Source organism: Narcine bancroftii, chromosome 4 (assembly GCF_036971445.1).
Source record: "Narcine bancroftii isolate sNarBan1 chromosome 4, sNarBan1.hap1, whole genome shotgun sequence".
Classification (NCBI taxonomy): domain Eukaryota; kingdom Metazoa; phylum Chordata; class Chondrichthyes; order Torpediniformes; family Narcinidae; genus Narcine; species Narcine bancroftii.
Window position 1 is genome coordinate 245,898,686 of NC_091472.1, and position 14,462 is coordinate 245,913,147.

Sequence of the window (14,462 nt, forward strand, 5' to 3'; positions counted from 1 at the left end):
TTTAATGATAAGGTTCCCAGTATTCTACTGCAGTGAAGTCTGGGGACCAGCCTTTCCAGCATTAAAGTGCTGTGTTTCTCCATTCCAGCACTTAAATAGCTCATCATCTTGTAGTGTCAAAATCATCCCTTCTGTACCTTCCAACCTCTTGAGTGGTGTAGTGGATGCTGAGATTCTGGCAGCATTGCTCTGGATATGAATTCTAGAAAATAAAAGACTCAACTGTCAAAGAATGTGCTCTGCAACAGATTTCAAGAATTCATGTGGGATCATGCTTGTGAGAGGTAGATGCTCCACTGAGCATGAATTTACTCTTTCAACAAGGATGATATAATTTGTTACTTTTGAAAGAGAAAGGGAGAGTTGAAGATGTGGGCAATAATTTGCAAGGGCCAAGGATCTGATTGTGTTTTTTTTTTTGGAAAGTGAATTATTAAAGCATGTTTTTATTATGGTGGAGCAGTGTCTGACGAATGAGCTCAAAGCAAATCCCAATTTTTAGAAAATCAATTGCAACTGATGTATCATGAAACCTTTACTCTTTGATTTATGACTGGATTTTCCCCATCAAGTCACTCTGTGCATTTTTTGAATGGGTTTTCCAATTTACGTGATCATCTTGACATTTGCTTTTGATTTCCATTTTCAACTACAGTTCTGATCTACATTTCATTGCTTTAATATGCCTGTTTGCAGATTTTTTTCTTCTGTAGGAGCGCATGTGGATAGGATGGTGAAGAAGGGCTTTTGTATGCTTGCCTGTATAAATCAGTGCATAGAATATAGGAGTTGGGAAGTAATGATTAAACTGTACAAGACATTGGTGAGGCCAAATTTAGAGTACTGTAAGCAGTTCTGGTCACCAATTTATTGGAAGGATATTAACAAGATAGAGAAGTGCAGAGAAGATTTACAAAAATGATGCCTGGGTTTCAGCATCTGGAATACAAGGAGAGATTGAACGTAGAAGGCTGAGAGGGGATTTGATAGAGGTATTTAAGATAATGAGAGGGATAGGTTGAGTTGATGTGGAAAGGCTTTTTCCATTGAGAGTAGGAGAGATGGATACAAGAAGTCATGGGTTGAGAGTTGACGGGCAAAAGTTTAGGAGTAACATGAGGGGGAACTTTTTTTTACTCAGAGAGTGGTTACTGTGTGGAATGGGATTCCGGGAAAGGTGGTGGAGGCAGGGTCAATTTTGTCATTTAAGAAAGAGTTGGATAAGTATATGGATGGGAGGGGGATGGAGGGATATGGGCAGAGTGCTGGTAAGTGGGATTAGAGGAGGGTACTTGGATCAGTGAGGACTAGAAGGGCCAAATTGGCCTGTTTCCATGCTGTAATTGTTATATGGTTATTTGGGCAATCTTGGCCACACCCCTATCAAAAATACTTCCTTTGTCCCAGCCATCTTACCCACCCTCTCTAAATATCATTTCACGTTTAAGTTTATTTATCATCCAATTGTACAATTATAGCCTGACAAAATAGTGTTCTCTGGTCCTCCATATAAAACACTGCGCAGTCATAACACACACACAGACAGGCCATACATTTGCATTTTATGTGGATAGAAATATAAAAATAAATAAATATTTTTGATAAATGAATAGTAGCATCATGGAGGATCTGTATGAGCAATTCATCAGTTGTTCAGCAGTCTCACTGCCCGTGGGAAGAGGCTATTTCTCAACCTGATGTTCTGCTGAAAGGTTTTAAACTTGAAATGCCAATTCTTTGTCTTTCAACAGATTCTGCCTGAGCATCTGAATGTTTCCAGTGTTTCATTTCTAGTTTACATACTGTTTTTCAGGAGCCACATCATGAGATATTTCCAGGTCAATGGGAAGATAAACTAGGAAACTTTCAGAGGATGCTTGTAATTCGTTGTCTAAGACCTGACAAGGTTTGAATTTAGTCCTTGGTACTAATTCATTAAAATGATACCTCTAATATATGTGGACAATGGGTAAATGTGGTGGAAGGAGAAATAAACAACAATTGTCCTAGAACAGAAGAATAAAGTTCTATTTTCAGGTTGAACCGACATTTGGAGGCTGCCGTGAACAAGATAGTTAATGATTTGTGAAATTCTCTATGAGCTTTAAGAAAAATAATGCTCATATAAAACTCAAGTTAAGAGATAATACCTCAAAGCATCATTCTCTCAACTTCTCTAAGCAGCAAAGAGTTGGGATATTCAACACAGCTCAGACCATCACACATATCCACCTCCCCCTTCCTCTCTAAAGATTCCATCTCTGCCTCAGAAAAGCCGCCAACGTGTACCACCCCAGCCACATACGCTGTTTCCCCTCCTTGTATTGGGAAGAAGATTCAGGATAGTTTCTTTCCCACTTTATCAGACTCCAGAACAAATATCACACGAGTAAAATAATGTTGCCTTTGTGTCCTTTGCACTGATCCCTCTCTGTAACTCTACACTCTGTACTGTGTTTTAACTGGTGGACAAGTTTTAACTGGTTGACTAGCTGGTTCGCTGACAAAATGAACTTCTCACTGTGCTTCAGCATAACAAAAATAAAGTTGAAATTGAAATTTGCTTGCTTTTGAAAGACACAATCTCAGATGGCTAATAAAGTGAAAGAAACAAGACTGGGCATCTAGTTGTAATGGTATAAGAAACAATGGTTCACTCTAAGACTTCTTCATGGCATTAAGCCTCAATTACAGGTAGACGAGCAAGCTGTGAGGTCTAAGTTAAGATAGTGAAGTACCTATTTGATTAAGCTTGGCCATTAAACCCATGAGGAGAACAAGGTCTTTGTATGAACTGTCAGGTGAAATCCAATCTACACTATTCTATCGCTGATTGGTTCATTACCAATGACTAGGTTGCCACATAACTGGCAAAGTGGAAAACAGAATTGGTACTATTACAACAGTTAAACTACAATGGGCCAAAGATGGACAAAATAAATGGGAATTGGATTGGGCTATTGACAATGTTCTGTCCTCCTTTGAGGAGAGCAGAAAGAATAGTTGGCGATGGATCCTGGAAACAGAATTTCACTCTTTACTAAGGCAATGGTCAGAAAGCTGGATCCTGAATTTGGCATACAGAGAAATCTGGTAGAACAATCCTTATGCCTGGATGGGTAGTCTATTGTGTATGTAGTGAATGCATTTGTTTTTTGCAGCTAAGTGTTTAAATGCAGCTAAAGGCACCCTTTACTAATTGCCAGTGGTGTGCCTTTAATATGGATTTGTCACAAGATCCAATTTTTGTGGAGAAATATCCAAAGTTCCATGTGCAACTGCCGACTTCACATCATTTCCAGAAAGTCTGAAATATTGACCATTTGCATGCAAAGTTTCTGGTAGCTGCTTGTGATATTTTTCATCACCTCACTGGTGGCAAAATGAGATTTTGTGGTGATTTTTCTGGCACTTACACTGAGGAATCTGCTAAAGTAGTGTGTGCCATGTAGCAATAAGCAAAGAAATTGCTCTTCTATTAAATCAACAGAGGAGGATGACTGTGAGACAATCATATAAATCACTTTCAAAACATCTTAGTTAAATGCAATAGCCCAAGATGTACACCTGATTTCTTTAAAGCCAATATATAATATGCTTAACATGAAGCACAATTTCTCAAATCAGATATAGGTTTTGAACATGGGGAACCAAAAATAAATGGATGGTTTTGTTCAACTATTTAATTAAAACATGCTTATTTTAACATTCAAAAAAGCACAAGTTTGACCATTTGCTGAAAGAAATGCATGTGATCCTATTTTAAATTCTGTGATGAAGTAAATGATGGATTTCTTATTATAGGTGAAACAATGGGCCTGCTGTATCACAATTAACTCTTATTACAAAAATGGCATTTCTCAGGAGTTATTGCAGCTTTAATATTTCAAGACTACTTTCCATTTAGAGGAAGCCTCTTAACAGAGAAACACATCAATTTCTAAGCTATTATTTTACAAGTCTTGTGATTGTTCATTAGTAGTGTCTTCTATGAAACTATCCTTGAAAGGGTAAATTCTTTTCTTCTCAGTTTATTCCAATGGCTCAAGAATATGTGACTACTATCCTTGGTCGACAATTCATTGAACCTCCTCCATTTGATTTGGGCAGTGCTTTTAGTGACAGTAATGCGATTGCACCACTTATATTTATCCTGTCACCTGGAGCTGACCCAATGGCGGCTCTCCTCAGGTTTGCTGACGATCAGGTATGTCCAAATGTATTAACTGTTTTGAGACATGTTGGTCAAATTCTTGATGAATTTCCTAAAATGATAAAAGTATTGAAATCTAATTGCTAAAAATAATGAGAAAACAATGTGAAACTGCTGAAATCAAATGCAAGTGCTTCTTTGGTGCCTTTGTTGACAGTGTGGTTTAATTCCTGGAAGGATATCTTGTTGAGTTAATGCGCTTGTGTTTAATTAAAACTTTACTTCTGAGCATGGGTTTGGTTTATCATGTCTCTGTGTTCTTTCCTCCTCGAGAAATCTCTATCACATTCTCTGGGATTTTACAGTTCCCTCTGTGCTTTCTGAATTCTCCTTAGAAATATCTAGTGAATAGGAATGGTGCAATGCAGTTGGAAAAGTGCTCTTGCTAGCAAGGGTTATACTGTAATGTATTTGGAGTTTAGGAACATAACCAAATCAACCGTGGATCTCTACTGTATTGGCAATATTGATCTGTATTCTTACACTGTGAATATAATAGTCTCAGCTGTTATTGTCCTCTCTGAAAACTTGTAGGTTTAGATAGAAAAATTAATGTTGATAAAACTTCAAATATGAATAGTTAATATGGAATATTTTTATTTTGAATTGAGTAGTTTTTAATTGCATTAACTTCATACTACACATGGAGTGAAACACAAAAGTTTGCAGACAATGTAATTGCATAAAAAATGCTGGAGAACCTCAGCAGGTCTCGCAGTGTTCATAGGAGGTAATGATATATAACCAACATTATAGGCCTGAGCCCTTCATCAAGGTATGAGTAAAAATGAGGCAGGCATCTAAATAAAAAGGCTGGGAAGAAGGTGAGTAGGGGCAGGGGTAGGAAGACAGATAAAAGGACATGGATTGGAAGTCAGGGGAGGTGAGAGACGATTGGATGAGGAGGTGGCTCTGTGAGTGCAAAGCTGGAGGAAAGGAGAAATATGAATAGGAGAAAGGGAGAGATGGGGGGGGGGGGCAGTGGGGTGTCGATAGGCTAAAGGAAACCAGAGAAGTTGATGTTAATGCCATCTCATTGGAGGGTGCACAGTCAGAATAGGAGGTGCTGTTTCTCCAATTTGCAGGTGGTATCAGTCTGCCAGTGCATGAGATCATGGACAGACATTTCAGCATGGGAATGAGGAGGGGAATTGAAATGGGTTGTCACTGGGATATCCCTGCTATGCTGTGGACAGAGTTAAGGTGTCGAATGAAGCAGTCTCCCTATCTGCGTTCAGCCTTTCTGATGTTGCAAAGACCACAACGGGAGCACCAAATGGAGTAGATGACCCTGCAAATTCACATTGAAGTATTGCTTCACTTGGAAGGACAATTTGGAGCCCTAAACAGTGGTGAGTTTGGAGGAGTGGGCACAAGCGTAGCACCTCCTGTGGTCACAGGTGTTGATGCCAAGGGCGCTATAGGTGGGAAAGGAGGAGTGGACGAGGGAATCATGGAAGTGGTCCTTGAAGAAGGCAGCGAGGGGAGGAGAGGCAAAGTTATGTGGTGGGATCACATAGTAAATGACGGAAATGGCAGAGGATGATATGTTGGATGAGGAAGCTAATGGGGTGGTAGATGAGGACAAGGAGAATGTTGTCCTTGTGCATGGGGGTGGAGGTGGGCAAGGGCAGATGTATGGATATTAGAGGATATGTGGGGTGAGGGCTGAGGCAATGGTGGTGGGAGGAAGCCATTTTTTTTGAAGAAGGAGGATATCTCACATGGAAGACCTCATCCTGGGAGCAGATGTGATGGAGATGGAGGAATTGCGAGAAAGGATTGGAATCCTTACAGAAGACAGGATGTGAAGAAGTGTTGTCGCGGTCGCTGTAGGAGTTGGTGGGCTTGTAGAAGATCTCTGCCAAGAGTTTGTTTCCCGAGACATAGATAGATTGAGAAAGGGGACAGCATTGCTAGAGATGGACCAAGTGAATTTGAGCAGGGTGGAAATTGGCAGCAAATTGGAAGAGTTGATGAGCTCATGCTTGGCCACCCATTTCATTTCTTTGCTCCATTCCCATGCTGACATGCCCTGCCAGAATGAAGGAGCAACACCCCGTATTCCATCTGGATACCCTCAATCCAGATGGAATTAACATCAACTTCTCTGGTTTCTGTTAACCACCCCCCACCATCACCCCATCTCTACCCTTCACAATCTCTCTTTTCCTCTCTCTCTTTCCCTTCTCCTCTGTCTCCTTTGCTCCAGCTCTGCATGCACAGAACCACCCCTCCCTCGATCAATTCTCACCTTTCCTCTCTGATCCTATCTATCTATTTATCACCTTTTGGCTCTGGGCCTGTGCTCTACCCCTTGCCTTTTTTCCTTCTCCCCAGCCTTTTATTTCAGGTGCCTGCCTGCTTTTTGCTCACACCTTGAAGAGCTCAGCCCGAAATGTTGGTAATATATCTTTACTTCCCCTGGACTCTGCAAGATGAGCTGAGTACCTCCAGCATTTTTGTGTTTTTACTTTATGCTGCACATCTTCAGTTGGATTGTTGTGGGTATTAAAATATTTCCACAAGATTGTTAACTATCATGTCATGTTTCTACAGGGCTTTGGGGGGTCCAAGTTGAGTTCTTTGTCCCTTGGACAGGGTCAAGGGCCAATAGCCATGAACATGATTGAGATGGCTGTGAAACAGGGTTCCTGGGTGGTATTACAAAACTGTCACCTGGCCACATCATGGATGCCAACATTAGAAAGAGTTTGTGCGGTAAGAATTTTTGTTTTGTTTATTATCAAAAATGTGAAGAAGAGGAGATCAGTGCGAGGATTTTTGTCTCCCTGCTATTTTTACTTAAAATTGATTTTCCTATGGATATCGACATATACAGAGTGGCTCATTAATTTTGGAAAATAAGGGTTGATGCAATTAAGACCCAGAACTTTCTTTCCTTGTTCAATTTAAGAGAATGGTTCCTTAACTTTCCCATGAGCTATACTAAGTGTAGGAAGGATCAGTTATGAACAAATCTGAATTTTTTCCTGTAGTCAGCTTCTAATATGAAAGTTCTTAGCGCTGCAGAAGTTGTAAAGATTTTTCCCACTTTAAAGCATGACCTATTTGTTTTCCATAAAACACTCCTTTATTCAGGATCATTTCATTATTCACTGTTAAGGTGTTGCATGAGCTCATTAGAATTGATTGCTTTGCTAAAGATTGCACCCTCCTAAACATTATTTTTGGTTGCCCAATGATTCAATACCAACTATGAAGATTGATTATGCTGGCTCTCTATACATGCCAGATGCCACGAGGTCACACTCATTATAGAATAGAATGAAAATCTTTCCATCTCTAGTCATTCTGATGCCAAATCTCAAATAACAGTGAGATTAAATATGGAAAGTATATGCAGTGTCTAGTGGGATGGAGTTAGGGCAATAACTTCCTCATTTTGCCAAGACTAAGGAGCTCATCATGGACTTTAGGAAGATTCCCCTGTCTACATCAATAGTGCTGAGGTAGAGATAGTAGACAGCTTTAAATTTCTTATATTTCTAATGATCTGTGCTGGACTAACCACATTGATGCAATAGCCAAAAAGGTGCACCAATGGCTCTTCTTGCTCAGGATCCAGAGAAAATTTGTCAGGTCCCCAGCATCCCTCAGCAACCTCTACAGATGCACTATTGAGAGTATCTATTCAGATGCATCTGCGCATGCTACTGGAGCTGCTCAGTCTTAATCTGCAAGAAACTACAGAAAATTGTGAATACAGCCTCCTTCCCTCTATCAACTATCTACACCTTCTAATGCCTCAGAAAAGCAGCCAGTGTACAAAAGGACTCGTCCCACCCCAGCCACACTCTCTTCTCCATTCTCTGGTCAAGAAGATGATTCAAGAATGTAAAATCATGCACCACTAGAATTAAGGACAATTTTTAAAAATCTGCTATTATCATTAGACTACTGAACGTATCTCACAATGATAAAATAATGTTGCCCTTATTCAGTTCACACTGAGGGTTGACTCATTGCAACTCTTCTGTGTGGGCAAACTGACTAGATACCACAAAACAAACGTTTCATTGTACCTTGGTACATGTAACATTAAACATAAACTTAACCGTGAACTTGAAACTCTAGTACGTGACTAACAATGACAATGTCTTAAAGAAAGCAATTATTTATTGTGATCTTGTTTTTTATGTTGGTGGGCATTTATGATTATTTTATTTTAATTTAGACATACAGCACAGTAACAGGCCCTTTCTGCCCATAAGCCCATGCCACCAAAATACCCCAATTAGTCTACAAACCCTGTACATTTTTTAAAGGGTGGGAAGAAACCCTTGCAGAAACTAGGACAATGTACAAACTCCATACAGACAGTACTGGATTCAAATCCTGGTTGCTGCGCTGTAACAATGTTGCACCAACCATTATGTTAAACGTGCCGCACCCAATTGAAAATTGAAATCTTATTTGTTATTCACACTCTAAACTTACTCAAATTTTTTATGAATTATATAATTATGTCCTCTAGTTCATTAATATTCATGTACCCTTAAAATGTTACATGGTAACAATTACATGGTAGCCAGGAAGGAACTTAAGAAAGGACTTTGGAGAGCAAGAAGGGGGCATGAGAAGGCCTTGGCAAGTAGGATTAAGGAAAACCCTAATGTGCATATGTGAAGAATAGGATACTGAAAGTAAAGATAGGGTCACAAAGATAAAGGAGGCAACGTGTCTAGAGGTAGGAGAGGTTGGGGCCATCCAAAATGAACACTTTGCTTCAGTGTTCACACAAGCCTAAGTGCTAGAGCATGCTGAGGTTAAGAAAAAGAAAGTGCCAGATCTTCTTAAAAACATTCAGATTAATAAATCCCCTGGATGAGCTATTCCCCAGGTTACTACACGAAGCAAGGGATGAGATTGCTGGGGCTTTGGCAATGATCTTTGCATCCTCAGTGGCCACACAGGAGGTACTGGAGGATTGGTGAAAGGCATATGTGGTCCCTTTGTTTAAAAAAGATAATAGGAAGAATTTCTGGAATTATAGATCAATGGTGGGCAAACTATTGGAGAGAATTCTTCAGGACAAGCTTTGCGAGCATTTTGAGAAGTATAGTCTTCTCAGGGATAGCCAGCATGGCTTTGTGAGGGGCAGGTTGTGCCTCATGGGTCTAATTAAGTTTTATTGAGGAAATGACAAAAGAAATTGCTAAGAGGTTGTGGTTAGATAGATTTTAGTGAGGCATGTGACAAGGTCCCCCATCATAGACTCATTCAGAAAGTCATGAGGCATGGGATCCCTGGAACCTTGGCTGTGTTGAGTCAGAATTGGCTTGCCTGCAGAAATAATAGCAGGTGGAATGTATTCTGTCTGGAGGCCAGTGACTGGTAGAATCTGCAAGGATCTGTTCTGGGACCCTGGTTCTTTGTGATATTTATAAGTGATCTTGACAAAGAAGTGGAAGCATTGGTCAATAAATTTGCAGTTGATGCAAAAATTGTAGATGGTGTAAAAGGTTGTCGTAGGTTACACCAAGATATAGAAAGGATGCAGGTGGAATAGTGGCAGATCGAGTTCAATCCTGGCAAGAGCGAAGTGATGCGTTTGGAAGGTCAAACTTGAAAGCAGTGTAGATGGTTACTGGCAGGATTCTTAACAATGTGGAAGAACAGAAGGGACCTTTGGGTCCAAATCCATCGATCTCTCAAGGTGACTGCGCACATTGATGGGGTAGTTAAGAAGGCTTATGGTATTCTGACGTGTTAGTTGGGGAATTGAATTCAAGAGTTGTGAAGCGATGTTGCAACTCTATAAATCTCTGGTTCAACCATGCTTTGAATGTTATATTCCATTCTGTCTCCCATTACCGGAAGGATGTGGAACTGAGGGGAAGGTACATACCAGGATGTTACATGGATTGGAGAACATGTCTGATGAGGCAAGGTTGGGAGAGCTAAGGTTTTTCTTATTGGAGCAGGGAGGGATGAGATGTGACTCAATTGAGGTCTCCAAGATTATGAGAAGCATAGATAGAGTGCACAGCCAGCATATTTTTCTCAAGGTGAGAGTACAAGGTGAAGGGAGGGAAGCTTTGGGGAGACATCAGGGGTGAGTTTTTTTCACAGAGAGTAGTGGGTGCCTGGAATGCATTGCCAAGGGTGGTAGTGGTGGCTGGTACAAAAGGCACCTTCAAAAGACTCTTGTGCAGACACATGGATGCAAGAAAAATAGAGGGTTATGGATGTGATGTAGGAAAGGTTTCATTTGTTGAGTAAGTGTATTATAGTTTGACACAACATCGAGGGCTGAAGGGCCTGTACTGTGCTGTTAAGTTCTATGTTTTGTGTTCTAATGTTGTATCCTGACATGCTAATGTGAAAGTTTTCTTTTATGCTAAGGTTTGAGAAACACACTCAAATCCCAAAGAATAAGACTCTGTCTTGTCCTCTCTCTGTATCTCCCTTTTCTGCCTTCTTGGGATTAAGGATGACTTGCTTCAACATCATTTTTGTGGATTCTAAGTTAGCTGATAAAGGAACTGCAAGTTCTTTCAGCAAGGGCAGCTGGTTGCAAACTGAACCCAGTTTGGTCTGCTTCTTCCATTGCGTGTGCTGAGTTTATCTGGGCTCGCAATGCAAGATTTCTGGGTTCCTAATACCTTCTCAAAAGATTTTTCTTGACTTTGAGTAGAGTTCGTCAGAGTGTTATGATTATTTATAACCATTATTACCATTACAGCATGGAAACAGGCCAATTTGGCCCTTCTAGTCCTCACTGATCCAAGTACCCTCCTCTTATCCTACTTACCAGCACTCCGCCCATATCCCTCCATCCCCTTCCCATCCATATACTTATCCAACTCTTTCTTAAATGACAAAATTGACCCTGCCTCCACCACCTTTCCCGGAAGCCCATTCCACACAGTAACCACTCTCTGAGTAAAGAAGTTCCCCCTCATGTTATTCCTAAACCTTTGCCTCTCAACTCTCAACCCATGACCTCTTGTATCCATCTCTCCTACTCTCAATGGGAAAAACCTTTCCACATCAACTCTATCTATCCCTCTCATTATCTTCAACACCTCTATCAAATCCCCCCCCCCCCCTCAGCCTTCTACATTCCAAGGAATAAAGACCTAATTTGCTCAATCTCTCCTTGTATTCCAGATGCTGAAACCCAGGCAACATTTTTGTAAATCTTCTCTGCACTCTCTCTATCTTGTTAATATCCTTCCAATAAATCGGTGACCAGAACTGCTTACAGTACTCTAAATTTGGCCTCACCAATGCCTTGTACAGTTTCATCATTACTTCCCAACACCTATATTCTATGCACTGATTTATATAGGCAAGCATACTAAAGGCCTTCTTCACCACCCTATCGACATGCGCTCCTATCTTCAGGGAACAATGCACTGTTATTCCTAGATATTTTTGCTCCCCTGCATTCTTCAATGCCCTCCCATTTACTACAATATGTCTCGCTTTGATTATTCTTTCCAAAATGAAGCACCTCACACTTATCAGCATTAAACTCCATCTGCCATCTTTTTGCCCACTCCTCTAAGCAGTTAAATCCCTCTGCAATCTTGAAAACCCTCTTCATCATCCACAATTCCCCCTATTTTAGTATCATCTGCATATTTACTAATCCAATTTACCACCCCATCCTCCAGATCATTAATATATATGACAAACAAAAACAGTTCCAATACCGAACCATGAGGTACACCACTTGTCAACGACCTTCCATCTTGACAAACAATTAGCTACTACTACTCTCTGGCACTTTCCTTCCAGCCACTGTTGAATCCATTTGACTATCTCCAAATTAATACCCAAGGACTTAGCCTTCCTAACTAACCTCCCATGCAGAACCTTATCGAAGGCCTTACAGAAGTCCATATAGACAAGATCCACTGCTCTACCCTCATCAACATTCCTAGTCACCTCTTCCAAAAATTCAACAAGATTGGTCAAACACGATCTTCCACGCACAAATCCGTGTTGAGTGTCCCTGATCAGACCCTGTCCCTCCATATACTTATATATACTATCTCTAATTAAAAGTTTGATCACATCCTTGAGCCTTTTCTTCAATCTATCATGTTATCTCTTCCCATTGTGGAGCTCAGAATAGATTGACTATTTCAGATATGCAAATGGAATGAACTGCCTTGCATAGCCATCAGTTGGGATGTTTGCTTAGAGGGATAATATATAATATGCTTACGATGGCAAATTGAATGTTACTCTGGTGGCTGTTGAATCCTTTTAAGCGAGCATAGTTTAAGCAGTTTTTTTTTGGATTGGGCATTGCAGGCAGAGCCAGTATTTATTGCTCACCCCTAAGTACCTTTGAGAAGGGTGATGGTGAGTTATTCCTTTGAATTTTGGCAGTCTTTTCTGTAGGTATTCTCACAGTGTCTTTAGGGACTTTGATGAAGCAGCAATAAAATTAAAGTTTACTTAATGTCCGAGTATAGAAAACACCATTTTCTAGTCCTCGATGCAACACACTGCAAAGATACATACAGAGGTAACCCATAGACAGACAAATAATACGTATGCATAGTACTTGTATGCAATATTAAAATAAATAAATATTGTAATTAAATAAATAGGTGAGTCATGGAAGGTATGTATTAACATTTTAACAATCTTTCAGCAGTTTTCCTGCCTGTGGGAAGAAACTGTTTCTCAATCTGGTGGTTTTAGCTCTGTATCTCTTTCCTGACAGGAGATGCTGAAATATGCTGTGTGCAGAGTGGTAGGGGTCCTCACTGATTTTGCAAGCCCTCTTTTGACAATTATTCCAGTAAACCCTGTCAATTGGGAAGAAGGAGACCCCAGTCATCCTCCTTGCCACTCTTGTGTTCCTGTGGGTTGACCTCTGATCTGATGCTCTTCTACAGCAACCATAATACACTATGATGCAGCCGGCCAAAATGCTCACTATAGAGCTTCTGTAGAAAGTTGACAGGATGGTGGCTGGTAGCTTTGCCCATCTGTTTTCTCAGGAAGTGCAGTCATTATTGTGCTTTCCTGAGAAATGAGGAGATGCGTGTTCAGGATAGGTCACTACTTAAGAGGACTCCGTGAAACTGGGTGCTCTTCACTCCCTCCACAACTGATCTATTAACATCTACTGGAGTTTGGTTGACCCTGGTCCTCCAGGAGGAAGAAATAATGATACTTTTCCATGTCAGCAATGTGTGTAAATCTGTGGACCAAGGATGCAATAGAGTTTGGAGTTGTATCGTGTTGGCAAAACCTAGTCGAGTATGTCTCATATTTCCAGAAAATATAAATTGCTGCCTGAGCCTTTTGTTATCTTACTTCATCCCAAGTCGAGGAATGAACCTTGCCATTCTTTGTTGAGTACATTCCTTTTTATTTTGCCTTTTTTTAACAGGATCAGTGGGAAATCCACAAACGCTGGATGTCTCTGAGAGGACTCTCTTAGTTTCTCTTTCTCACCTTGATAGGGGAGTAGACCGGTGGTGCTTCTCTGTGTGTCTTGACCAGGCAAACAAAGGGAAAACAGATGCTGTCTACTTTGTGTACATGACAATAAAATCTTGAATCTTTAACTCCAGTGAACCTTTTTCAGGCTGAGATACATTTGTTTCTGATAAGTGATAAAAGTCACTTTTTATCATTAAAGTGAAAATACATGCATCATTCATTAGTAGAGGTTATGTCATCAATGAAATGGATAAAAAGTTAGGTCATGTTTAAAATAAAACTAAATTTTCAGCTGTAAGGAATTTATTTATCTGGCTTCTTTGTTTCTGAGAACTAATGTTGTTTCAACTATGGCATTTTATTTTAGGAACTAAATCCAGAGACTGCACACCCTGATTTCAGACTGTGGCTGACCAGCTATCCTTCTTCAAATTTCCCAGTTTCCATCCTGCAGAATGGTATAAAAATGACCAATGAAGCGCCAAAGGGGCTTCGACCCAATATTATCCGATCCTACCTTATGGATCCCATTTCTGATCCAGAGTTTTTTGGCAACTGCAAGAAGCCGGTTAGTGCATTTTAAACCATAAATTCTTGAACAAATCATTTAAAGTATTTAGTGCAAAGACTAGGCATTATACTTCCTCTCATTATATTTTGAAGATCAAAAATTAAGAGGAGCAAAAATGATTTTAAGAGTGCCCCTCTTCTATATATTTTAGGTTGATTGTAATATCCGGAGAGAGTAACATCTGAAACTATTTGAAAATAGTTTTACGTATGGTTGGCCAAAGCAATGTTTGGTGTAATG

At 40.2% G+C, this 14,462-nt stretch overlaps 1 protein-coding gene across 13 annotated transcripts in view; it reads left to right on the top strand.

The window, feature by feature from the left end:
* dnah7 (dynein, axonemal, heavy chain 7) overlaps nucleotides 1-14,462 on the top strand; it is a 359,684-nt gene that overhangs the window by 290,693 nt on the left and 54,529 nt on the right. For 12 of the 13 annotated variants that reach the window (XR_011356527.1, XR_011356526.1, XM_069934600.1 and 9 more), the window contains 4 exons: nucleotides 1,814-1,906; nucleotides 4,031-4,207; nucleotides 6,773-6,934; nucleotides 14,019-14,219. Coding sequence is in view for 11 of the 13 variants with exons in the window: in XM_069934600.1 (XP_069790701.1) it covers nucleotides 1,814-1,906; nucleotides 4,031-4,207; nucleotides 6,773-6,934; nucleotides 14,019-14,219 (633 nt within the window). In the remaining 2 variants the exon portion in view is untranslated. The remainder of the gene's footprint in view (nucleotides 1-1,813; nucleotides 1,907-4,030; nucleotides 4,208-6,772; nucleotides 6,935-14,018; nucleotides 14,220-14,462) is intronic. The other variant, XM_069934603.1, reaches the window with a different exon arrangement.